At 50.0% G+C, this 27,116-nt stretch overlaps 1 protein-coding gene across 1 annotated transcript; it reads left to right on the top strand.

Annotated features, from left to right (window-relative positions):
- TFCP2L1 (transcription factor CP2 like 1) lies at positions 1-21,891 on the top strand. The gene is made up of 16 exons (XM_040440941.1): positions 1-280; positions 5,557-5,711; positions 11,100-11,176; positions 11,256-11,361; positions 11,467-11,573; positions 11,657-11,809; positions 13,015-13,125; positions 13,561-13,652; positions 14,586-14,634; positions 15,467-15,511; positions 15,605-15,698; positions 15,990-16,080; positions 16,167-16,267; positions 16,740-16,882; positions 19,931-19,982; positions 20,066-21,891. Exons 1-16 carry the CDS (start codon positions 219-221, stop codon positions 20,101-20,103), a joined length of 1,476 nt encoding a protein of 491 aa, XP_040296875.1. The 5' UTR covers positions 1-218; the 3' UTR covers positions 20,104-21,891.
- Positions 21,892-27,116: the final 5,225 nt, after the last annotated feature.

Below are 27,116 nucleotides of genomic sequence, written 5' to 3'. Positions count from 1 at the left end.
TGGGGAGATGCAGTGACTCCGTGGCGGTGTGCGGTCCTGTGCGGTCTGTGGGGCTCGGGAGGAGGACGGGCTGCGCTGGGCGGTAGCGGTGTCCTCGGTATGACAGGGGCAGCCCCGCTGTAGACAGCGCACACTGCCGGCTCCAGCTAGAGGGGTCCGCGCTCTAAGGGTCGGCGGTGCTCTGGATCGTGTCCTGCTCCCGGATCATTCGGCTGAAAATGCTCTTCTGGCACACGCAGCCTGAGCACTACAACCAGCACCCGAGCGGAAGCTACCTGCGGTGAGTGCGGGGCCACCGAACGCTGCACAGCTGAGGGGTTGTCACAGTGTGTCAGCTCTGGAGCAGCAGGGGTTCCCTGTTTTGTTACAATGTATCAGTTCTGATTGGCACAGTTTCAATTCACTGACAGCAAGCAGAGATTTGGAAAATGGTTTTCTTATAATGCCAAGTTCTGCAACTTCGATATACTTTGTGTTATACTTCATAAGTTTATGGAAGTTGCAGAACTTGTCATTGTGCAGAGATCGTTCATACAGATAGGACCTGGCAGCCCCTTAAGGTGACCTTTAGCTCCCCATCCCTGACCGTGATCCACCCGGGGTGCATGCTCTACAGGGTGACCCATGTGTGACCTGCTGGGGAGGGCGATGTGGCCCCTGGGCTCTGCGACCTGCTGGGGAGGGCGATGTGGCCCCTGGGCTCTGCGACCTGCTGGGGAGGGCGATTGTGGCCCCTGGGCTCTGCGACCTGCTGGGGAGGGCGATTGTGGCCCCTGGGCTCTGCGACCTGCTGGGGGGGGCGATTGTGGCCCCTGGGCTCTGCGACCTGCTGGGGAGGGCGATTGTGGCCCCTGGGCTCTGCGACCTGCTGGGGAGGGCGATTGTGGCCCCTGGGCTCTGCGACCTGCTGGGGAGGGCGATTGTGGCCCCTGGGCTCTGCGACCTGCTGGGGAGGGCGATTGTGGCCCCTGGGCTCTGCGACCTGCTGGGGGGGGCGATTGTGGCCCCTGGGCTCTGCGACCTGCTGGGGGGGGGCGATTGTGGCCCCTGGGCTCTGCGACCTGCTGGGGGGGGGCGATTGTGGCCCCTGGGCTCTGCGACCTGCTGGGGGGGGCGATTGTGGCCCCTGGGCTCTGCGACCTGCTGGGGGGGGCGATTGTGGCCCCTGGGCTCTGCGACCTGCTGGGGGGGGCGATTGTGGCCCCTGGGCTCTGCGACCTGCTGGGGGGGGCGATTGTGGCCCCTGGGCTCTGCGACCTGCTGGGGGGGGCGATTGTGGCCCCTGGGCTCTGCGACCTGCTGGGGGGGGCGATTGTGGCCCCTGGGCTCTGCGACCTGCTGGGGGGGGCGATTGTGGCCCCTGGGCTCTGCGACCTGCTGGGGGGGGCGATTGTGGCCCCTGGGCTCTGCGACCTGCTGGGGGGGGGCGATTGTGCTCCGGTCCTCTGCAGTGAGGGTCGCGCTGTAGACGGAGCCCCTACCATGTGGCGCTTTACGCTGCCGTCCCTGTCGGAATAACTTGCAGCCGTCTGTATTGATCAGATGTTCGTGCACAATCCACATGCATCCCTGGCCGCCTGACCTGTGCAAATACATAAAACGTGGGGTTATCAAGAGCGATAGGGCAGGTTTGTAAAGCCAACACGGAGTCTACAGATTGCACTGCGGCGGGCACTCGCCTCTGTGGGGGGGACTTTATCACTGGGGGAGAGTCTGCGCTGCGGTCATTTACGCTAAATTCATAATTTCCGTCTAGAGATGTTCCAGATTTTTAGGCCACCCCTATTGGAGTAGGATTGCGCCTTTGGGGGATCGACTTTGCTAAAGTTGCATTTGATAGATCTGGCTTGTGTCCAATAAATGGTTAACCACTCCTAATTTTCAAAAAATGGTGTCGCGGTGTAAAATCGTGGAAAGTTGCACATTTTCGCACAGAAATGGCACGCACCAAAGTCTGCAGCTTCTTACCCTCCTAATCTGGCGCAGTGTCCGTTCCCTGCTAATGCGTTGTCTGTCCGGGAGGTACGTGCCATCTGACGTTCAGGACTGTAGGAAAGCTGGGTTACTGACGGCGATATTGTTGGTGTCAGAAATGTTCGGACGATTATTGTCTATTGTTTTTGGTTGCATTGTCCGTCCGCTCCTCTCGCCGCGGACGTGTCTGGAACTTTCTCTCTGAAATGTCCTGTTAAGACAGCATTGGAGGATTTACTGCGTACTTGCATCCTTGGCGCTCGCTGTATACGTCTTTCATTGCTGCGTCTGAACGCTCTAGCGTTGCGGGCGGGTGGTCGCACCCGGGGTGGACAGGCTCTTCTCCACTGAGCAGAGTCTTTACCGCGGAGTTGCACCTCTTGCGGTTAGTTTAGCAGTGGCGGTCTCCGGTATTTTGGGATGTAGACACTCGGCCCTGTTCCTCTCCCTCCGATATTATGTAAGACGTCTTGCAGCAGACTCTGGATCGCCTCTGGTTGTTGGCTGACGCGGCTGGAGCTCGACTTTCCACGTCTATTTCTGTCCTTCATCAGGGCTGGGGAGACTTGCCAGGGTTCTGTGCGCTGCCAACGTCTGTCCTCATCTGGCATGACCTGAAATGCGTGGTGACCTCGCCTCACCCCTCGTGTCCCGCAGATGAAATCTGGCTCCAACAGAGGAAGATCTGTGATGGTCGCTGCCCTGACTCTGTGTAATGTTCCCGACACGATAAACGGTGGTAATGAGCGCATTTCACGCCATCCGGGCTGTTGTATGAGAGCGTGCAGAGGTTGGGAGTTGTAGTGACTGCAGAACCTACCTTCATTCTGTAATCGGCATGGGATTTAATGTCTCCATGTTACGGGGTAAGGCGTCCGCCGTGTCCTGCGCACGTTCAGGTCAAACATTGGGCTTATTTCTCTACTTTTGTGCGGAAAAACTGCAGCGTAATAAATTACCAGCAAAGTGACAGATTTCACCTTTTGCAATTCAAATCCACCAGAAACTAAGATCTGCAGGGATGTTGTCTGACGGCCCGCGCCGTATCTTAGGGTCCCTTTCTGGTCAAGCTGCAGATTGTGGATCATTGCACAACTCTCATCCTCTGCCCCCCCCCCCCCCCCCCTCCACATTAGGTGCCAATTTTAGGTTGTTCCCATAAAGCTCAATGTGTGGCCGACCAGAATCGCGCACAGGCAGCGGCTCTTGGATTGTAAGTAATCTGTCTGTTACTGAGAACTTATTACCGCATTTACTCAGCTGTAAAATAATTACCGCCAAATCTACACATCAGCCTAAAATATCACCGCCAGAGCTTCTTTTTTTTTTTTTTTTATAATAATTTTCCTCCAAGGAAACCAGTTGCCCATTTTACTGTCCAGAAATCTTTGGCCGGTTGACAACCCTGATGGCCACCAGCATTACACCACGTCAGGCGAGACCTCTGCCGGTAAGGATTGCCTCAAACAGAAAGCCCATGGGCTGCGTTCACGCAGATCCACAGCAGAAAACGGCTTGTTTTTGGTGTCACTTTAAGGCGTTTTTAAAAGAATGTAAGAGTATTTGGTGGAGATTTCTCTGCTCCCCATTGACTTCTATGAAATCCTCAATCAATGCTTCCAGAAGTCACCGCTCCCTCTCTAAATCTACTGAAAAACCTCCACCGTTTTACACTGAGCACAAGGCGGAGTTTTTAACATTAAAGTCAATGGGGAAACTGGTGGAGTTGCTGGGGAACCAGTGGCAGATTTTAGCAGTGTGAACATGTCCTTAGGGAGCCTGCGCACAAAAAACACAAATCCGTGCACCAAAACTGCAATAAATGGTGCGAACAACTGACATGCTGTGGATTTTAAAATCCAGGTAACTTAGGGCACTTTCACACTAGCGTTTTTCTTTTCCGGCACGGAGTTCCATCAAAAGGGCTCAATACCGGAAAAGAACTGATCAGTTTTATCCCCATGCATTCTGAATAGAGAGCGATCCGATCAGGACGTCTTCAGTTCAGTCATTTTGACTGATCAGGCAAAAGGTAAAACCGTAGCATGGACTCGTCCTCACTTTGTAGGCAGATGAAGGTGTCAGCGATGTATAATGAATGGCGACAATGTTACAATGTGTCCGGCACTGAGAAGCTTCCTCTCCAACAATGTTTCCTGTTCACCATATAATGCGAGACCTGGCGGTGCGCTCATCACCAAGCTTATGGAACACAACAAAAATAGTCCTGCTTTGCACAAGCCGTATGACATTGCTCATATATTGTGGTTATAGGCAAGATATCTGTAGACACAAGTCATTGCTGGACCGGTCAACCGCTGAACGTCGCGTAAATAGAGACGGAAATCCTGTCCCGGTGTCGTATTATGTAGCTATAGAAAAAACCAGTAAAGGCGACTGTCACTCGTGTTTGGTGTGGATCCGTCATGGATCTGCCCAGACAGATCCTTTAAGATAATACAAACGTCTGCATCTGTTCAGAACGGATCCGTTCGTATTATCTTTAACATGGCCAGATCCGTCTTGAACACCATTGAAAGTCGATGGAGGACGGATCCGTTTCCTATTGTGTCATAGAAAACGGATCCGTCCCCATTGACTTGCATTGTGTCAGGACGGGTCCGTTTGGCTCAGTTTCGTCAGACGGACACAAACGCTGCAAGCGGAATGGAGACGAAACGGAGGCAAACTGATGCGTTTTGGACCGCGTGTGAGAGCCCTGAACGGATCTCAGAAACGGAAAGCCAAATTTGTGTGTTTTTGGCCGATTGCACTATTTTTGGGGTCTTTTATAACTGAGGGGGTCCCACGGACAGTGAAATTGGAGGTTTTATTGTGGGAATTCTTTTCTTGTGCTCCAATCTCCTGAGCTTGAGAAAAATTGAAATAAAATTAGTCGCTTTTGTTACGGATGTACTACCGCGTCCTGGGTGTTGACATGTAAATGGAGGCGTGATTGCGTCAGGGTTGGCGAGTGCCGGCCCTGCTGCATTCTGGGAGATATTTTTAGTTTTCAGCTCTTGTTTGAACTGGATGGATCCTGACGAGCGGAGTCTCGTGGGCAGCCGACATCATCAATCTTCACCATGTTCTGGATTATGCAGGTTATGCGGAAAGTCAACTTTCTGCTCGTGTCGCAGGCCTCGGAGGGTTAAAGGGGAGAAAATAAACCTAAAGCTGGGATCCAGCCGCAGGGATTAATGCGGTGAATGTTCCTTAGCATCGGATCTGCATAATGAAGTGGATTAAGGCGTTCGGCGTCTTGCTGAGCTCCAGCGCCGCACAGCAGTAAAATGAAATTTGGGGAATTTGGGCCGAACAGTGATGTCATTAAATCTGCATGAAGCTGAAGTTGTGGGAAGTTTGGATCAGAGCAAAACACCATTTTTTCACCCTGTCTTGAGTCTTTGCCTCCACTTTAACCCCTCATCTGCCACGTGCTGGAAATGGTCAGGTTATCACTTGCAGAACGTGGGAGAAGTTCTCAGTTTGTGAAAACTTTGTCAGATTCTATAACTCTTTGAAGTTCAGACTTGTGAAGATCCTGCAGAGTATTTGACGCTGCTCTCTTTCTTATTCTAGTGACGTCCTTACTTTACCAATTTTTAAGCAAGAGGAGCATCATCACCTCTCTCCCGACACGGATGCAAAGCTGCCCCCCTTCCAGTATGTCCTATGTACAGCCACTTCGCCCGCTATTAAGCTGCATGAAGAGAGTTTGACCTATCTCAACCAGGGTAAGTGGCCGGAGCTTCCCCAGCCCAATATGCATGTCGTAGAAGAGCCTATAGAATGTACATCATCTTCTGTTTGGATGCAATTAACCCTTTCCATTACACACTTACAGGATTATGGCTGAATCTGGATGCTCAGTCGCCGGGGTGGATAGGAGCCGACCCTCTGGCTCTGATCTCCTAGCTTATTCCTTAGTGCAGCCCCCCCCTCAGAATTGCGCCGGCTCCTTTGTTAGGACGTAGAACAGAATCGATTATCCCCCCGACTTACATTCATTACACAAATGCTGGATATGTGGCCAGTGCACCAAGGGGCCGCTTGGTGTCCACGGTTTGTATGTAGGGTGCATGTCCCCTTGTCGTCTGCAGCTCCTATGCAACCATAAAATCTTTTTGAAAGAGCCGCACTGCGTTTGGAAATGCCGAGATCCTAGTGCCGCCAACTCTTAACTCTTGTCGGGTACGTCAACCACTCGCCTGTAGCTGGCTATGTTGTGGAGCCTCGCTTGCCCTGATGATATGAGGTAGGCCCTTCTGCCTACAGTGATGCTGACGTACGAGGGGTCCGATCCCACCTCGGACAATCCCAAGGTCGTTGTGCTTCTATGGCCGCACGGGTCCCCTGGAGTTGACGATATTTTGTACGGTATTTGTCCACGCGCTGCTGTTCACAATAGTTCATCCGTCTGTCCGCACAATGTCAGAGCTGTGATTTTAGCCCCATAGGGCGGAGGGTTGGGCAGCGCCTGCAGTATTGTGCACCAGTTTGAGCTTTCTGTGTCTTGTGACCATGGCGCTGCCCACAATAGATCTGCTCAGTGTCCCCAGAATCCATGGCGCTGCCCACCATTTAACCTGCTCAGTGTCCCCAGAATTTGTACCTTCTAGTAATGGAAGACGCAGATTAAGTCTTCACGGTTGAGCGTCTTGTGGCTTTCTCTGGCCAGTGAGACAAGATGTTCCCATTGAAGATCTCCCCAGATCCTGTTGCATAGTATTAGGCCCTGTGTGACAGGTGCACTTATGTACGGGGCCCTGCATCATGGGCTGGGAGGCCTCGGGGCTAAAATACAGGTGACCCTTTAAGAGCTCATGTCGTATGACATGCATGATGTTACCATGCTGAGGCCTGTATAGGGCACCATTGATCAGGAGTTGCAGATTTTAGGTACACACGTCAGTTCTTTCTGCCGATTCCACCCACGGCAATGCATTTGTGGCGACACTTTTTTTACTTTTCCCTGTCCTGCAGAGACTTGCCCTGTTACATAGCGCCAGAGTAGAGATGTAGACCCCTGACCAATATATATATACGGAGTATAGTCAATGTACAGAAGACCAGTAAGTAATGTATCCCCTGTGTCTCGCAGAAGGGCCCGGCTCCATGGAGGAGCTGAAACTTTGTTCTGAGAAACTTGGGAGAATCCACTTCTTCAACTCCATTCCATGTATTGGTGCAGAGCTGCTTCTTCTGGATATTTGGTTGAATTCCCTTTAAGGAGCTCAGTGTCTTCTAATGTGTTGGCCAGGAGCTCCTGAGGGGCCATGTGAGTGTCCTAGTTGACTGGAGGTTTCCTTTTAAAGGGATATTCCTGTTGTATAAAGTAGGATAGGGGATAACTATTAGATCGCTGGGACCCCCAACCGTTCACCAGAAGGGGGCCCATACCTCCTGGATGGAGCAGTCGGTCTCACAGGAGTGCAGCCGCTCCATTCATTTCTATTGGAGTTCCAGAGATGGGTGAGCACTCTACTCTCCAGAACCCTCATAGAAATCAAGGGAGTGGCCGGTCAGCCTTGTTCTCATAATCAGTGGGGGTCCCAGGACCCCCACTAATCTAATAGTTTTCCCTAATCTTGTGGATAGGGGATAACTTGATGCAACCGGAATACCCCTTTAAGTGTTTCTGACTATGAAGCTTCTCTGAGGCTAGCTGCCATCTTGAGTGGTGCTACCTAGCCATGCCCAGGCTCTGCCTTGTAGACCACAAACAGGACCATCTCCAGTTTCTTCCATAGTATTTGCTGAATGGCGCAGGTGTGGCTGCTGACCCTCCTGCGTGCCCGCGGCTGTGACCAGGTCAGTGCAGGGACTACAGAACATGGTTTACATCTAGTCTGGGATGGAACGGATATGGACAACCTGGGGTTGAGGAGATGAGAATCCTGCTTCCTGGGCTGAGATTCCATCTTAACGCCAAGTTGTCATATCCCGTTCCGCCATTTCTCGTTGCACGGGGCCTGTCGCTCGCCGCTGTTCATACTCCCCAGCAATGACTGTCTCAGTGGGGTCATGAAGCCTTTGGCTTTCCACCTGCTTGTGGAGCTATGAGATGTGATTTGTAGCTGCAGAACTGGTGGGGAGCCACAGGCCTGGCCCCTGGTATGGAGGAGGATGGAGCTTCTACTACCCTAAATTTGCATCTCCTGCCCATATATTTACCTGAACCGCAGTTTCTTCAGGGTTCAAAGTAAGATTTGCAATTTTTGCTGTAATGTGACCAACACCTTGAGCTTCATGTCAGGACATGGCTGGCTTGATTACAAAAAAATGGAAGGCTCTCAAATGAGTGAAAAGTTGTCGTCTATCTGCTGGCGTAGCCGAGGGGACTAGTGCCCTGAATGTTTGGCCTTCAGTGGGCTCTGAAGAAACGGAGATGTGGCCCCCGGGGAATCAGACTTCCAGACACATTGTATCCGATCAGTCATTTCTGGGGATCCCGTGTAATGTGTGTGTGACCTCAGCCGTCTCTGCAGGATCGCTCGCCGTCACCCGCTCTTTATGATTTCTGTGTCCTTGTGTTTGCCAATCTGAGGGAGTCTTTTGTTTTCCCAGTTCTGACCTGTTTTCTTTCACCTGTTTCCCTGTGGAGAAAAGCTTGTACTTGAGAAAGAATTGGCCTGCTTGGGTGATACTCAGAGACCCGCGCCCTGCTACCATTGTGTAGGTGGGTGGGTAGAGAATTCCTGATGTACAACATATGGAGGTGATGCTAACATTTCTCCCTTCTCACAGGTATCTATTTTGCTTTTCTCCCTCTACCTATTTGCATTGAGTCTTATACCGGAGGAGGGTCCCTTCTCATGAACCTGCTTGTAGGGATCCAGAGCTTTGACCCCCCCCAAAGAGAATAGATAATCCGTAGAAATCAGTAACTCGTTTCTTTAATGTTTGTTGTGATTGGAGAATCATGTGTGCGGTTGGCATGTTGCGTGTGTGGGTGAGACGGGTGCTGCTGGCTGTAAGATTGAGCCCCTCGGATCGCCTTGGGATATTGTCTGATGGGTGAGTGACTAAATCATGGTGTGATTGCGTTCTGAAATCTGGCGCTGTCATGTCTTGTATCCTCATCTAATTGTAGATAAAGCTGCGGTTCGTAAAGTCTCTGCCCCATGCATAAGATGCCGAGTATCCTGACAGGCTGGACGCTATGTAATTCCTGCCCCAACGCTGCTTCTTACAACGTGTCCGTAGTTGGCGTCTCACCCTGCAGCCAGTGGTTTAGTGCATGGCCCCGGCTGCTGTTAGGAGATCTCCCTTAGCTGTTGCTTGTTACAATGTATCACCCCCCCCCCCCAGCTTCTGGTTGTTACTGTGTTACTACAAGAAAATTTAGAGGAGCGCATCCCACGGGTGCATGTCCATCAAGCAAACGTGGTTGATTGGGAAAAAAAAATGGCTGCACAACATTTCACATACAAACAATAGAGCTGAAATTCTAAATTAAAGTGGTTTAGTGTAACCCCTCCTGCCGGCCGCTGGTTTAGTGTAAAACCCTAAACCCCCCCTCTGCTGGCTGCAGGGTGAGACGCCCCCCCCCCCCTCACGCCGGCCGCTGGTTTAGTGTACCCCCGTGCCGGCCGCTGGTTTAGTCTAGCACCACCTCCCTTCCCCCCAGCTGGCTGCTGGTTTAGTGTACCCCCGTGCCGGCAGCTGGTTTAGTCTAGCACCACCTCCCCACGCCGGCCGCTGGTTTAGTCTAGCACCACCTCCCTTCCCCCCCCCCCCCCCCCCCCAAGCCGGCCGCTGGTTTAGTGTACCCCCGTGCCGGCAGCTGGTTTAGTCTAGCACCACCTCCCCACGCCGGCCGCTGGTTTAGTCTAGCACCACCTCCCTTCCCCCCCCCCCCCCCCCAAGCCGGCCGCTGGTTTAGTGTACCCCCGTGCCGGCCGCTGGTTTAGTCTAGCACCACCTCCCTTCCCCCCAGCTGGCTGCTGGTTTAGTGTACCCCCGTGCCGGCAGCTGGTTTAGTCTAGCACCACCTCCCCACGCCGGCCGCTGGTTTAGTCTAGCACCACCTCCCTTCCCCCCCCCCCCCCCCAAGCCGGCCGCTGGTTTAGTGTACCCCCGTGCCGGCCGCTGGTTTAGTCTAGCACCACCTCCCCACGCCGGCTGCTGGTTTAGTGTACCCCCCATGCCCAGCTGTCAGATTGTCAGGCTTGTCCTGGTCCTTTTCCGGGGTTGTTGTATACATTTAGGTGGAGAATCTGAGTAATCTGGATCTCTATCTGTTCTCCTTGTAACGTCGTGCCCGCCTGTAGGAGCTCGTTCACATGGGAGGTCCTACCACGCTGATACTAGTATTACAATGTTACTTTCTTGTCCTGATTGCAACAGTTGGCAAAAGAATTGGCTGCTGGTCTGAAAACAAAGTAATTGCAGAGAACAGATTTAATTACTAGGCATCGAGCGTTTTATAGGCAACTGCTCGTCATTGATGGGTGGAATAGCCTGTTACCTGGAACACTCTGCTCCGCGGGCGGTTTACTGCCAGTGATAAGGGGTCACGTGTGTCCTGGCAGTGCCCGTCAGGAGGGCCGGATCTGACTACTGCCCTGGGTTTATGTTATACCTGGAGCCTCTGTCATTTCTTGGCCGGGTGTCAGCACTCAGTATGAGCCTTGTGTAAGACGTCCATCTGGGAAATGGTCCCCATCGTCCGTGCGCCCCCATTCATAAGAGGTTTCTCCATAATGTGTGAGTCACTGGTTGTCTGATGAATGGAGGACACTAACTGGTGGTGAAATGCATTGGGTGTCATCTGTACGAAGACCTCTGAGCCCAGGATTTGGGGGGATGCCATGTCTTATGGAGAGCGTCTGAACAGCGTGAGGAGTCTAGGTCCAGACAGCGCTCCTCTGGGTACAGGGTATGCAAAATGAGAGACCAGTTATTACTGGGACAACGGTTTTACCTCCCAACTCCCCAGTTATTTTGTGTTGGTGGTCTACGGGCCACTCGTCTGTTTTCGGTATGTTAGAAGTGACCCTGTGTGTTGAATGCCTGCGGCCCGTCACCTATCCAGATGTATGTTCCCCGACTGCGACCTAGTAAATCAGTAACTGCATTTCTAGTGAAGGCTGATCCGGGGTTTGTCTCATTAATTCCAGGACAATCTTATGAAGTTCGCCTTCTGGACAATAGAAAACTGGGAGAATTCCAGGATCTGAGTAGTAAGCATATCAAGGTAGGAGGCTGCGGATGATGAGCGCTGTGCTTCTGTGCCACCGACCTCCAGGCGGCTGATGCTTTCTCCTGTGTTGTAGAGCATCATACGTGTAGTGTTCCATGACCGGCGCCTGCAGTACACCGAGCATCAGCAGTTAGAAGGCTGGAAATGGAGCCGGCCTGGAGATCGCATCCTTGACATAGGTCTGTACGAGTGTCGCGCGCCTCCTTACACTGTCCTGCTCCTCTGCTTGAGACCCTTTACCATAAGCCCCCCCTGAGCTGATGTGTGTTTAATGCTCCTTACAGATATCCCACTGTCTGTCGGTATATTGGATCCCCGAGCGAGCCCAACGCGGCTGAATACTATAGAGTTCTTGTGGGATCCCAGCAAAAGAGCCTCGGCGTTCATTCAGGTAGCGGGATTTACTATGGAAGTGATCAGTTCGTCTTAAATTCTGCATTCACCTCTGACCCCTGACCTCTTCACTGTCTGAAGGTGCACTGCATCAGCACAGAGTTCACACCTAGAAAGCACGGAGGAGAGAAGGGCGTGCCGTTTAGGATCCAGATTGACACGTTCAAACAGAACGAGAATGGAGAATACACAGAACATTTACACTCGGCCAGCTGCCAGATCAAGGTCTTCAAGGTGAATGATGGAATCTGACAAAGTGATCGTTACATTTATTATCCAGAGTCCTTCTGAAATATGGGGACAGAACAAGTCAGAACATTAATGCTTTTCTATAGAAACTGTACATGGTTTACATTGCTTCTCCCATACTGATCCTGTAATGTATTCCAGAGCTGCACTCACTATTCTGCTGGTGCAGTCAGTGTACATACATTACTGATCCTGAATTACATCCTCTATTATACTCCAGAGCTGCACTCACTATTCTGCTGGTGCAGTCACTGTTACATACATTACTTATCCTGTACTGATCCTCAGTTACATCCTTTATTATACTCCAGAGCTGTATTCACTATTCTGCTGGTGCAGTCACTGTGTACATACATTACTTATCCTGTACTGATCCTGAGTTACATCCTGTATTATACCCCAGAGCTGCACTCACTATTCTGCTGGTGCAGTCACTGTGTACATACATTACTTATCCTGTATTATACTCCAGAGCTGCACTCATTATTCCACAACAAAGCTGAACTTTCCCAGTCATTCTCTGCTTGCACAGAGGTCACTGGTCACTTTCCATTCTGTGCAGTCATCAGAGGTGGGAAGAACAGCTCCTTTCATCCAGCAGACAGGAGACGGCCTCTGTAGAATGTAATACATTGTGTACGGTTATGTTCGCGCACTGCAGATTTCTTGCACGTGTTGCAGTAATCGTGCCTTCACAGGTATGGAATGGATTTTCAGTTACAGAAGTTTCTACAATGAATGTGCCTCAGCGTTGCGGTCATGATCCCCAGGAAGTGAAGTATTTGCAGTGTTACCTGTGCGGCAGGATTTGCTGACACCAGTTGAGGCCCCTCTGAGCCTGTAGATGTCGGCCATGCGCCTGTCCTCGTTCCTGTGGAGCTATGGTGTCGCCAGGTCTTCTGGACCTGCTCCAGGCCTCACTCGGCTGCGGCCAAAATGTTGCTTTTAGTTAAATATTTAACCAAGAGAATGCAGCCAACCGCCCAGCAGGAGGGTGCGCGGGGACTTACCTGTCCTTGCTCGAGAGGTGACGGCCTCTGTATTGTAACGTGTCGCTGTGCATTCTGTTGGCAGTAGATTTGATCATCCAGGGGCCGGGGCTGTGACAACCTCGACTAGCTCTTCTATGTAATATCTGGTTGACACGTCTGAGGCCTACAGCAAGTGACCGTTTGATTGTTCTTTGGTAGCCCAAAGGAGCAGACAGAAAACAGAAGACTGATCGGGAGAAGATCGAAAAACGGACTGCGCAGGAGAGGGAGAAGTATCAGCCATCATATGAGACCACCATTCTGACCGAGGTGAGGAGCCATCGTGTGTCCTGCTCCAGTCACCTCCAGAGCTGCGCTCAGTCCTGCAGGTTTCCTGCTCGCAGAGCAGTGCATTGTGGGAACCCGGAGCACGGTTACGCCGGCCGGGCTGATTGCAGATTGTAGAGAAGCCTCAGAATTCTGCACACGGCTCTAGATCTGACTGAAGTAAAGTGATCTGAATGGAGTTTTTTTAATTGCTGTTTGTTAGTGTATCAGTGTAGACAATCCACTGTGCGCAAAACATGGCAGCACAAACCTACCATGACACATTGTAACAGAAGGACAGTCGTTAACCTTTACAGCATTGAAGGCAGGGGCCATTAGAAATGTTCTATAATGCATTAGAGAAGTTTTATTTTCAGAAGACTGTACTGGCCCTTTAAGACCTGGTGGTGATCATCTTTGTGTCCTGATTTTTCCTAGTGCTCGCCTTGGCCGGATCTGCCTTATCAGTCCAACAGCTCCTCTTCCCCGGGATACAGCAGCTCCCCGAATAGCTTCCACATCGGAGAAGGGTACGCCGGATGGTCTCCTCGTGTAGACGAGTGGTGTGATCGAGTGTCCTAGAATGTGACAGTGTAATAGAGCATGTGATGGTGTAATAGAGCACAATGTAACAGTGTCACATAGTATAATATAGTGTCATAGTAGAATAGAGCATGTGATGGTGTAATGTAATAGAGCACAATGTAATATAGTGTAATAGAGCACAATGTAACAGTGTCACATAGTATAATATAGGGTAATGTAAGTGTCACATAGTATAATAGAGCATGTGATGGCGTAATCTAATAGAGCACAATGTAACAGTGTCACATAGTATAATAGTGTCATAGTATAATAGATCATGTGATGGTGTAATAGAGCACAATGTAACAGTGTCATAGTCTAACATAGTGTCATATAGTATAATAGAGCACAATGTAACAGTATAATATAATAAACCAAATATTGCCACAACTATGGGATACACATCCCTAACTGGCGCCATCCTGGAGGGAGCACAACATGGATAACTGTTCTTTGTCTAATTGACTTTTGTATAGTTTCTCATACACTTGCACTTTAATTATTTTTGCCTAGCACATGGACGTCTGTATGGACTGTTTATCGGCTGTGGTCTCCCTCCAGGTGTTGCCATTTTCCCTGCACTTGAATCCTCTTTTTACCACTTTTATGTTATTTGTCTTTTGGAATTGTGTAATTGCTATTCCATTATAAGTGGTCTGGTAGTGATTTATAGGTGTAATAGATTGCAGGGAGCTGCTGCTGCCGCCTGTGCTTGGCTTCTGCATGAGGTTCCTGGTGTTGGTGCTTTTCTCCGGCTGAGTCAGCAGGTTTTCAGCACTGCTCCTGTGGACAGCGGCACGTGGTTGATCCGCTCGTCGCTCCTGCTCCGGATCCTGTTTCTCATGTTTTTGCTTTTTTTTTTTATTTTTTTTTTTTAGCAACTGTTCTCCAACCCCTCAGGTGGAGCCGGCTGTGCTGCAGAACGATGTAAGTATGAGAAGTATTTGCAACCTTTTCCCTACAAAGAAGCGGCGCTTGGTGGCTGATCTCGGCCGGCTTTATTTCACAATAAAAATGCATCATTACTGCCGCCTAAATTCACCGGAATTCCAACAGTCAGAATCTGGCGTCCCGTCTTGGGCTACTTTCACAGAGTGATCCGGCAAGCTGCACGCGAACGGACAGCATTTATAGACTGATGCGGATCCGTCTTACAAATGCATTGCAAGAACGGATCAGTCTTTCCGGATGTCATCTGGAGAAACGGATCCGAATATATATATATATATATATATATAATATATAATTTTTTTCCACATTTTTGCCAGCATTGCAGTATTTTTAATGCCTGATCCGGCACTAATACATTTCAATGTAAATTAATGACCCGGAATTTAGGACGGAGATGATACCGCAGCATGCTGCAGTGTTTCCTCCGTTCAGTGACCTCCTGATGCATCCTGGACGGATCGCTCTGCGTTCAGAATGCATTAGGAGAAAACTGATCAGTTCTTTTCCGGTATTGAGCCTCTAGGACGGAACTCAGTGCCGGAAAATAAAAACGTGTGAAAGTAGCCTTAGAGGGATGTGTACTCGGAGAATAGCGTCCACGTCACCGGGTGCAGTGGGGACCCCCCATTGTCTTGTGCCTTGGTTACTTGTGTTCAGTCTTTATACTTTGTTTCATTAACCTCTTAATGACCTCCCAGTGTCTTTTGACGGCAGGTAGCATTTCAGCACGTGCACAGAATTCAGTGTTTTATCATTTAGGATCCCCCCCCCCTGTCATTAAGGGGTTAACAGTATTTATCTTCCATAGAAAGCCATTCCTGGATATAACGAGACTTGGACTCCAGAGGGGAAGGTAATTGCCGTGGTCTCCATCCTCTGCTTTCAGTGACTTTTTACTTCATTTTCGGGGGACCTCATTTCTTGTCCCATCTCCTCCTTCCTTCAGCATCTTGTGCCGTCGGCGACCATCCAGGACGTGCAGCAGTGGCTTCAGCGCAACCGCTTCCCACAGTACTGCCGGCTGCTCTCCAGTTTTTGCGGTACGTCCGGTCGCCCCTCCAGTTGTTTTATGTGGGCGCTGTTCATGGGGACGTGCGTGCGCCATTTATGGCTGTGCCTGTCTACATGCTGACTGTTTCCGGCCCAGGATGCAGCTCTCTATATGAACTGTACGCTGGTGTTTTGTCAGCTGAAGCCTGCGAGAAGTCTGGCAGCCATTTTAGATTTATTTTTGCAGATTCTTTCATTTTTGGATCTAAAATGCGCTTTAGATCGTTTTAATAACTATCACCAGGTGATTACCGGCTCCTCTAATGGATTTTGTTCTACAGGCGCTGACTTGTTAAAGATGAGCAAAGACGATTTCGTCCAGGTCTGTGGCCCGGCCGACGGCATCCGGCTCTTTAATGCAGTGAAGGGAAGGTAGGTACAGGCCTGGTGCGGGGGGGCGATCAGCTGCGGGGGGCAATCAGCTGCGGGGGGCGAACCTCATTTGTCTCTTCCTGCAGGAATGTGCGGCCCCGGCTGACCATCTATGTCTGCCACGAATCTGAGCAGAACCGATCCGTCCCACAGCACAAACGGGAGGCTGACAACTCCGCTGTGTGTGGTAGGTGACCGCTATGCATTAACCCTTTATTGGACACGTTATTTTTCCAAGTGTTTCCATGAGTGAGCTATAGGTGTGGGGTGTCGTACACGGGCTCTGTTGTGTGGACCGTGTTGTACAGATATTACTTGGCGCCTCTATGTAGGGGCTTTTCCAGAATCTTGGGATGGTGTCCAGCCCGGGCAAAATGAGAACCCGCAGTCCTGGGGGTGACGGGGACGAGTCCTTGTGCGTTTCATCTCCGGATTGTAGGGTTAGGGTTGTCTCTGGGTCTGTATTTCCTGACACGGCTTTCTCTGACCATAGTGCAGGCTCAATACCCCCCAAAAAGAGTGGTGCCCCTGCTGAAGGTACCGTGCCTCGGGGCAATCTGGGGAGACGTCTGTGCCCTTTTAGTCACCCTCTTGTATCCACCGCGTCCTGCGTGTTTCTGCCGCTCGGCCTGGTTGATGACGACGTGCTCTCTCTGCAGTGTACCATGCCATTTTCTTGGAAGAGCTGACTGCTCTGGAGTTAATGGAGAAGATTGCGAACCTGTATACAATCTCACCGCAGCAAATCAACCAGATCTATAGACGGGGACCGACTGGGATCCACGTGGTTGTAAGCACAGAGGTGAGTCCACGTCCTCTTCCATTACATGCTGGAAACGTGACCCCTGAACAGAAATCTCCATGAAACTGGCCATAGAGATCAGACTATTCAGCTGCCACCAGTCGGGTATCTTATCCCAGTAGTGGGGGGGTACAGGGCTGAGCAGCGGCAGGTGTACGTGGCCCCTTATCTCCAGATCTAACCAGTGGATTGAAAACTATGGCTTCTGCTTAGAAATATATACAAATGGCCGACATAGAGCACAGGTGTGGTACCAGTGTGGCCATCTGTCTGACTGACATCTCCAAGATGTTACATACTAAGCACACGGGGAATGCAGAGTGCAGCTCTGGAGTATAATACAGGATGTAACTCGGGATCAGTACAGGATAAGTAATGTATGTACACAGTGACTGCACCAGCAGAATAGTGAGTGCAGCTCTGGAGTATAATACAGGATATTACTCAGGATCAGTACAGGATAAGTAATGTATGTACACAGTGACTGCACCAGCAGAATAGTGAGTGCAGCTCTGGAGTATAATACAGGATGTAACTCAGGATCAGTACAGGATAAGTAATGTATGTACACAGTGACTGCACCAGCAGAATAGTGAGTGCAGCTCTGTAGTATATAATACAGGATGTAACTCAGGATCAGTACAGGATAAGTAATGTAATGTATGTACACAGTGACTGCACCAGCAGAATAGTGAGTGCAGCTCTGGAGTATAATGCAGGATGTAACTCAGGATCAGTACAGGATAAGTAATGTAATGTATGTACACAGTGACTACACCAGCAGAATAGTGAGTGCAGCTCTGGAGTATAATGCAGGATGTAATTCAGGATCAGTACAGGATAATGTAATGTTCATGAATGTCCTGGCCCTGCTGCCTCGGTCAGCCCTCGCAGAAGCTCCTAGGTTGTCCCAAACACTTCACGGATTATACTGAAGATTGTACAGTCCTGATCAAAAGTTTAAGACCACTTGAAAAATGGCGAACAATCCTATGTATCATGGCTGGATCTTAACAAGGTTCCAAGTGGAGCTTCAACATGCAACAAGAAGAGATGGGAGGGAGACAAAACACTTTTTGAGGATTCAATTTAATGAAAACAACGAATAAACTGAAACAGGTTGTTTTTCAGCTGATAAAAAGTTTAGGACCACACCTCCAAAAAAAAAACTAAACCCCTTCCCCCCCCCCCCCCAAAACAGAAATCCAACTTCCAAACATGAGCTCAGTAATGAGAAGCTCCGCCGTTATTGTTTCGGCATGCTTGATGCAAGCGTTTCCATGAGGTGAGTGGGAACATTTCTCCAAGTGGTGAAGACGGCCGCACGAAGGCCATCTACTGTCTGGAACTGGTGTCCATTTTTGTAAACTTCCCTTGCCATCCATCCCCAAAGGTTCTCAATTGGATTTAGATCAGGGGAACACGCAGGATGGGCCAAAAGAGTGATGTTATTCTCCTGGAAGAAGTCCCTTGTCCTGCGGGCATTGTGTACTGTAGCGTTGTCCTGTTACCCCACAGACGAGGGCCCTCAGTCATGAGGAATGCTCTCTGCAACATCTGGACATCGCCAGCGGCCGTTTGACGCCCCTGCACTTCCTGAAGCTCCATTGTTCCACTGAAGGAAGAAGCCCCCCAGACCATTATGGCGCCCCCTCCACTGTGGCGCCTAGAAAACATCTCAGGTGGGATCTGCTGGTCATGCCTGTAACGTTGGAAACCATCAGGACCATCAAGGTTACATTGTTTCTCATCAGAGAATAAAACTTTCTTCCACCTTTGAATGTCCCATGTTTGGTGCTCTCTTGCAAAGTCCAAACAAGCAGTTCTGTGGCGTTCAAGGAGACGAGGTCTTTGAAGACATTTTTTGTTTTTGAAGCCCTTCAGTCTCAGATGCCGTCTGATGGTTATGGGGCTGTAGTCAGCACCAGTAAGGGCCTTAATTTGGGTCGAGGATCGTCCAGTGTCTTGACGGACAGCCAATTGGATCCTCCGGCTCAGTGCTGGTGAAATATTTTTTTTGGGTCTTCCACTTGACTTTTTTGTTCCATAACCCTCAGGATCATTTAAGAAATTCCAAATGACTGTCTTACCGCGTCCCACCTCAGCAGCGATGGCGCGCTGTGAGAGCTCCTGCTTATGCAGTTCAACAACCCGACCACGTTCAAAAAGGGAGAGTTTGCCTTTGCCATCACAACGTGTGACTACCTGACAGACAATGAATCCACATTTTTGCACAGATTTGGTCCTAAACTTTTGATCAGCTGAAAAACTGCCTGTTTCAGTTTAATTGTTATTTTCAATTAATTAAATGCTCAAAAAATGTTCTGTCTCCCTCCCATTTCTTCTTGTTGCATGTTGATGCTCCACTTGGAACCTGGTTAAGATCCAACAATGTAAAATAGGAATTTTTTGCCATTTTTCAAGTGGTCTTAGACTTTTGATCAGGACTGTATAAGATCTTCTGCTGATTCACCAGACTGGGGCTTACAGGAATCCAAAGGCTTGCCGCCCCATCCACATGATTAGAACACATTTCTGGTTGTGGACATTTCTGCAGCGCGTGAAGGCCTCTTACTGTGCGGAGATACAGCGACTGCTGCGTCACGCGAGAAAGTTACCATCAGACTCTGGATTCAGCCGTTGCCTCCTGCGATTATAGATATTAACAGGATGGATATTGGACTAGAAAGGGCCGTATATCAAAGGAGAAACCTTTTCAGCTAATAGAGCAGATTTGGGGCCCTTGGATGGCCCCACCAAGGCTGCCCTCCACGTATTTAACTGGGCATGGAACGGCTACCTTAGCGGGATTACAGGGCTTGATCTGTGGGGATTTGAGACTTTGGCGTTAACCGTAATATAGATTGAGTTATTCTTATTTCCATCTGGTTGTGTGAATAGGTATTGTCCCTGGGGGGCCAGAGGGGGGGGGGGGGCAGGGGGGCTGACCCCGTATTGGGTTAGTGGTTTTGTTCCAATAAAAGAGTTAAAAACAAAGCATTTATTTATTTTGGTCTCTGAAAGTCACATTTTCAATCTCTTCCTCAGATGATCCAGAACTTCCAGGATGAAACCTGCTTCATCCTCGGCACCATGAAAGGTGGGTGCTCTGAGGCCTGGCTGGTGGTCTGTGGGGGTCTTCCTCGTTGCCTGTATTAATCATGGCTGTGCTCTGTCTTGCAGCTGAGAATGGCGCTGGTTATCACATCATCCTAAAGTGAGATCTCCTCCACGTTGTCAAGATAAAGACTTTAAACTCTGCTGCGGGGGCATCAAGTGGCCAGTGAACAACCCCCCCCCAGAGCCCCCGTCAGTGCGTAGCAGCATAGATCCGGAATGCAGACATTGTATCCGGAAATCCTTAGGTTTGTTGACCCGGTGCCCGGCAGGCGTCTCGCGGCTGAGATGTACAGATGTAAATATGGGATCCGGGCCTTGTAATCATGTACATACCAGAAGCTTTCCAAACACTGGACCCCAGGTAAAACTCCGGACCCCTATGAGAGAAGGAATTGTACAAGTACAGGATCCGTCGTGCCTTCCATGTAGTCTCTGCCGCCCGTTCACCAGCGCAGTGTCCCTGTGCTGCTGTACGGCGCCTGCACAATGCCCACTGATGGCGCAGACCACGAATGTATGTATATACACTACCTGGGAAATCCATGTATTGCCCCCCCCCCCCCCACATACACACTTGCTGCAAAAAATGTTTTTTGTCTTTACGTCTGTGCTTCTTGTACACTTTGCACTCTCTGAGGTACTGCGCACACTACATGGGGCCAGGGGTCTTGTAGGTCATGGATCTACGCTATGTAGGACATGGACCTCTGGTAAACTTGAGTCTTCTACCTGGCACAGCTCGTCTTGTCTGGATCCCAATGAGCGCGGACGAGTTTCTGCTCCCCGATTAACATTTTGCTGTGTCAGGTTTTACAAGCTGCTGATAGATTTTTGTGCCTTGCAAATCCCCTTCCCCCAACACTGCTGGAGACCTCACAATTCAGGGATCGGTGTCTTATCGTGATCCCAAAAATCTGAGCCACTCGTTACCTGGGGAAGCGCTGGAGCCATTGCACTCAGGTCACATTGCCATCCGTACAGAATAAGGCAGGCACATGTGATGCCCCTTTGTATAATCTTCCTCCTCGTCTGAAGTAGTAAATGAGTCCCAGTAAGATTACAGCAAGTGATAAATCCCTGTGCAGCGGAGAAGCTGAACAAGCAGCAGTAGCTCCAGGTCCGCGAGCTCACATGACCCCATAGGTGCAGTCATTTCCATCTGAATGTAGAAATCGACTCTTTCTGGGTTGGTTCGGGAATTGGCTGCTGCAGGGAACGGTCCTTGATGTAATTTGGTTATGGCTGCTCCTCGGGGGCGGGAGCTTGGCTACTACAAAGTAACAAAGTAGCCCTTGTTATGGAAACGTTGAGCATGTCTGCCTAGCATTACTGACGGAGGATTTCACTATGGTGCTGGGTATAACGCAATAAGATGGGGGCACCAGAGGTTTGTGGGTGTTCAGGGCTGACGTAGAATCCGAGTGCAAGTGCTCACCCTGCATATCGAGGTTTTTTGTGGGATTTTCTTCTTCCATCTGTTACATTTTTCCCTCTCTTCTGTGGCGCATGGGGGGACCTCAGCCGGCCTGAGCGTTCGGGTTCCGTCCGGAGGGTCGGCGCCTTGCGTCTCTTACCCCCCAGGCTCCCGCCATTTCTCTTTGGGGTCATCTGTTTCCTGGAGGATTCTATTGAGGTGAAGGTGTCGTCTTTATTGTTTTCCTTCCTGGTGCCTAATGTTTTATATTTGGGGGTCGGGTTTCTATTTGCTTCGAGGTTTCTTGTCCATTAATCAGAACTCTCTGCGTCGATGACTGAACCATTACTGCCACTGGGAATCGTGTTTTGTACGTGTAGTGGATGAAGCAGATTTTGCACTGACTTCAGCTCTACAGGAACCTTCTAGAACTGGAATCTGTATTAAATGCAAATAAACCTGTTTATACAAAAGAGTCGAGACTTTGTGCTTTATTGTGAGGAGCGGGAAGTGGGGCGAAGGTCGTAAACTGCAAACGCAGAATCGCGGATTTTACATAATACAGAATATTGTGAAATGTAACGTGTGTCCGGTGAGAAGACGTCGCTGCTTCCAGGGCGACTCGTAAGGATGCAGTAATGTGTGCTAAAAGGGGCGACATATAAAATGGTTTAGTGCTTATTCCCATTATGCATAGTTCCCCATGCCCCTGGATACAGGCTGCAGTGTAAAGAACAGAGGCTAATACTAGTCATCATATAATGGTCTTGTATACACTTTTTTTTGTTTAGAACCTGATGTAAACCCCATTCTCAAGACCTTTCAGAATCGTGCCGTGTCTTTAAATGGTCGTCACGTTTTAGTTCTGCATGAAAAGGAGATGGTGTCGGGCCTCGGTCACTGTTGGTGGTCGGGCCTCGGTCACTGTTGGTGGTCGGGCCTCGGTCACTGTTGGTGGTTTCTTAAAAAAAAAAGCACCTAGACAACCTTGTGCTTGAAGTGAATGGGTCCGAATCCGTTATGCGGAATGCACGTGGCCGGTGCCCTGTGTATTGCAGGAGCGCTACGGCCGTGTGACAGAGGCCTAACCGGTTTGCTGCAAAAAGGCACCAAAATCCTATGTGAATCCCCCTTGGGCCAGTTTCACATGTGATTTTGGTCAATCTGACCTCGCTGAATCAGTGATCACTGCGTACAACCCCCAGCACTGGCCCGTGGCCCCCAGTAATGATTGCTGTACTTCTATTTGACCACTGCAGCCAGTCCCTGGTCTCAGCAGTGATACCAGCCGAACAGCACGTCCTGCCCTCTATAAAACAGTCCTATCCTAGTCTGTAACGTGGATGAGAATAGGTCATGGTTTGTATTTTTGCGGATGGCGCACATTGTGCTCTACGCATCTTTTGCAACCCCGCTGAAGTGAATGGGTCCGCATCCGACCCGCAAAAATTGTGGCTCGGATACGGACAAAAATGCATTTGTGTGCTTGAGCCCTAAGGTTTCAGCATTTCCTTAGTATTGAGCAGGTGGCCCTAGGGCCTGGAGTGGAGGAACACTGCTTTTAGGGGCCACTCTAAAAGAATCCAGGCTGAATGGGCGCACAAGTCCACGTGTAGCTTTTGGAGACCTGAGCTGCTGGTCACAATGCTGTGGCCGCCACGTCCACGGTCTTGGAGTTTTATCATCTTACCTGTCCATGGCCTCAATCTCTGCAGCCGCTGGATTGGTTAAACTACTGTCTGGCGCCAACACAGACGAGGATGGGTCAAAAAACACTGTCACGGGATTAAACCACTGCACCATCTTGGTTCCCATGGATGCCACAGTGGCGGATACTTCCATATCTGGGAAACGGGCAGCCGGGTGCACTGCAAGGTACCTGGCAGATCAGCGTGGCGCAGCGTGCCCGTTCAGCCTGGATTCTTTTAACGTGGCCATAACAAGGAGGCCAATGTTACAATGTCACGACCTCTGCCTTGTGGGAATCTGCTACATTGTCTGATCTTTAAGGTGACTGGTCGCCTCCTGCCCCAGGTGTGGACTTTGCCGACCCCCACTTCTCATTACCGCTGATGGTTTCTATGCAGGATCGCCCGCCCCGCCGCTTTGTTGCATTTTAACCTTTAATGAGCTGAGTCCTGGAGCAAAACTTAATGAGCGGCTGAATGTAGATCAGATGGTTAATGGTCCAGGAAATGACTTTAGTATATATAAAAAAAAATGCAGAACATTGCGTCCCGATGCGCGGCTCGTCACACGGCTAAGAATAGCTGGTGGGTGGAGACTGCAGGATCGGCGATTGTTCTTTCCACCTCCTCGAAAGTTTGATGTGTTCTGTTCTTCTAGTGATGGATGACCAGAGCGCTGCCAGGAGGTCAAGGGGCGCCGGTTCTGCTGGATCCAGTCCGATAACATGTATTTTCTGTGGTTGTATCGGTCGTGGCCCTCAGGGGCCACCTGCCGCTCATGTTCTCAGGGTTTCCTTAGTATTGAGCGGGTGATATCAGTGTCCATGGATCAGGACTAGGGATGAGCAATCGACTTAAGAGGAAACATCCGAAGTCTATTTGCATAAAACTTCGGTCCAATACTGTACTCAGCGAGCGCTCCGTACAGTTAGAATGTATTGGCTCCGATGAGCCGAAGCTATTGGGGCCACTCACAAATGGTGGGATTTCCACCGTGGCTGCTGCAACAAAATCTGTCCACGTGTGGATTGCATCCTGTGAATCACACTGATTCACATCTGAGGATTTAAAGCCGCACTGCCCGTCCATTTCAGATATTTTCTGCAGCGTGTGGGGACAGTGACTGCATTACACAGTGGAAGGAGCAGGGTCCCCAGCAGCACAGAGGGTTTCAGGAGAGCAGTGTGCTGATCTTGTGGAGGTCACAGGGTGTGAGTTACATACTGGATGGAGCAGGGTCCTCCCTGCAGCACAGAGGATTTCAGGAGAGGAGTGTGCTGATCTTGTGGGGGGTCACAGGATCAGAGTTACATAGTGGAAGGAGCAGGGTCCTCCCAGCAGCACAGAGGGTTTCAGCAGTGGAATGTACAGCAGCTCATGTGACATGGATACAGCAATAATGCAGGTATGCCCCCCTCGGGACCCCCACCTCTCTGCTCTTATGTTCAGTAGCAGCTTTCATTGGCCATTATTAAGATGTATGTCTTTTTCCCGGAGTTATACATTAATCGGGAGGGTTATATATTAATGGCGGCCTCGCTCGGGGGGGCGTTACATTCCCTGCGATCCATTTCATCTATTACAAGTTCTGACACGAGGCAGAACCACAATTCATGAATCTTCTGGATCAGCACCTCCATTATTACAGATAATGACCAGCAGGCGCACAATGTACAACCTGTAACCTTTGGCTGGTGCACTACAACCCCCAGCATGGCCTGACGACTGCAGACTCTCACGCCATTAGGGGTTGTCTGGCCAATGAGTCAATGAGTCATTTTTAAATCGGCTCCAATATGAAATAAGTGATGATCAGCGGATGGACCGCGGTTGACGTCATTGCTGCGCAGCCGCATCGCTCCTCCTCAGCTGGAGCAGGGCAGCAGCTGAGTGACGCCCCCGGACACAGTGACTGCGCTGGAGCCCGCGCTGGACCGGTTTGCATTCCTGCCTGTTTTTTAGTAAATATTGACACCCACTACGAAAATATTATTCTGGAGCACCTTTAATTAGAACTTTGCATTGTGCTGTTCCTCTGTTGTTCCTCCTGGAAATGTATGAATAAACTGACCTCTCAGTGTTGGGCCTCTTTCACACGGGTGTGACGGATTAGGTCCGGGTGTGTTCAGTGGAAATCGTGCGATTTTGCTTGCGTGTGCAGTCCATTTTTATGCGGTTAAGTTATTTCCACACGGGTGCAATGCATTTAATGCGTTTTTCAAAAAACGGAATGTTTACAAACAACATCTCTTAGCAACCATCAGTGAAAAACACATCACAGCAGCACTTGCTTGCGGATTCAATGCGTTTTTCATGCAGCTCCATTCACTTCTATGGGGCCAGGCCACGCAGAATATAGAACGTGCTGCGATTCTCACGTAACGCAGAACTGATGCGGAAAAAAAAAAATTCAGTGCGGGTGCTGTGCGTTCACGTCACGCATTGCACCCATGCGGAAAACTCGCTCGTGTGAAAGGGGCCTTATACTTTGTAACAATTTTCTATTCAGTTGTCCACGTTTCTGTGTCATTTTCAAGTCTTGTTTCATCCGTGAAGATGTCCGAGAAGGATCTGTGTTCGGTCCGTGTGTCTGGTTTTACCCTCCGTCTGACATCTGTCAGTTTTTAGTGAAAAACGGACGCACCTCGGATGCCATCACTGTTGTGTCCATGATTTTCACAGACCCATAGACTTCAATGGGTGCGTTTTGTCCTCATCACAATTAGTGCATGGTCCGTACAATATACCGATCTGTGGACAGACACATGCAACTCAATGGGTATGCTGTCTGCAGAAAATGCGGACAGCGCGCGTCAGTGAAAAACGGAAATGTGGTTTTCCCAGAGAGGGGAAAAAAAGGCACTAGTGATCTTTGCAGCCAGATATTAGCGGTTGGCTCCAGCTCCGCCGGCGTGTCCGCGATCTTCAGTCACCCCTCAGCCAGTGATTGAGCCGCGACATAGACTCACAGCAGGGACTGTTCTTAAAGGACCCCCTAATGAATCCACCATCTCACAGTGCAGGGGCCCCCGTGCTGGAGGTTAGGGCCAATGGTCGTCCGTAGATTTTTGGATGCATTTGTTTATTGGGGGCCGAGCACCCGATTATCCAGGGTGTGATATGGAGCAGCTGCCGTCTCCTGGATACGTGGTCCTGGCGAGTCCTCGGTGAACCGGTCCCCGGTGGCTGCGGCCGGCTGCAGACTTATCTCAGGAATGTCAGCTAAACGCCAGCCGGCTGCAGCCAGTTCTGAGCTCGGAGCAACGTCAGGGCTGGGGCCCCTGCGCCTCATCTGTGTGGCCCCTGAGAGTCACTAGAGCCCGGCGTCAGGCTTAGATACTGGGGCGTGGATCCAGCAGCTCAGCAGACTGTATCACACAGGATAGGATTAGATACATAGCTCAGCAGACAGTATCACACAGGATAGGATTAGATACACAGCTCAGCAGACAGTATCACACAGGATAGGATTAGATACACAGCTCAGTAGACAGTATCACACAGGATAGGATTAGATACACAGCTCAGCAGACAGTATCACACAGGATAGGATTAGATACACAGCTCAGCAGACAGTATCACACAGGATAGGATTAGATACACAGCTCAGCAGACAGTATCACACAGGATAGGATTAGATACACAGCTCAGCAGACTGTATCACACATGTTAGGATTAGATACACAGCTCAGCAGACAGTATCACAGAGGATAGGATTAGATACACAGCTCAGCAGACAGTATCACACATTATAGGATTAGATACACAGCTCAGCAGACTGTATCACACAGGATAGGCTTAGATACACAGCTCAGCAGACAGTATCACACAGGATAGGATTAGATACACAGCTCAGCAGACAGTATCACACAGGATAGGATTAGATACACAGCTCAGCAGACAGTATCACACAGGATAGGATTAGATACACAGCTCAGCAGACAGTATCACACAGGATAGGATTAGATACACAGCTCAGCAGACAGTATCACACATTATAGGATTAGATACT

This window comes from Bufo bufo, chromosome 7, assembly GCF_905171765.1.
Source record: "Bufo bufo chromosome 7, aBufBuf1.1, whole genome shotgun sequence".
NCBI classification, from domain to species: Eukaryota; Metazoa; Chordata; class Amphibia; order Anura; family Bufonidae; genus Bufo; species Bufo bufo.
This window is presented reverse-complemented; position numbering and strand designations above follow the sequence as displayed.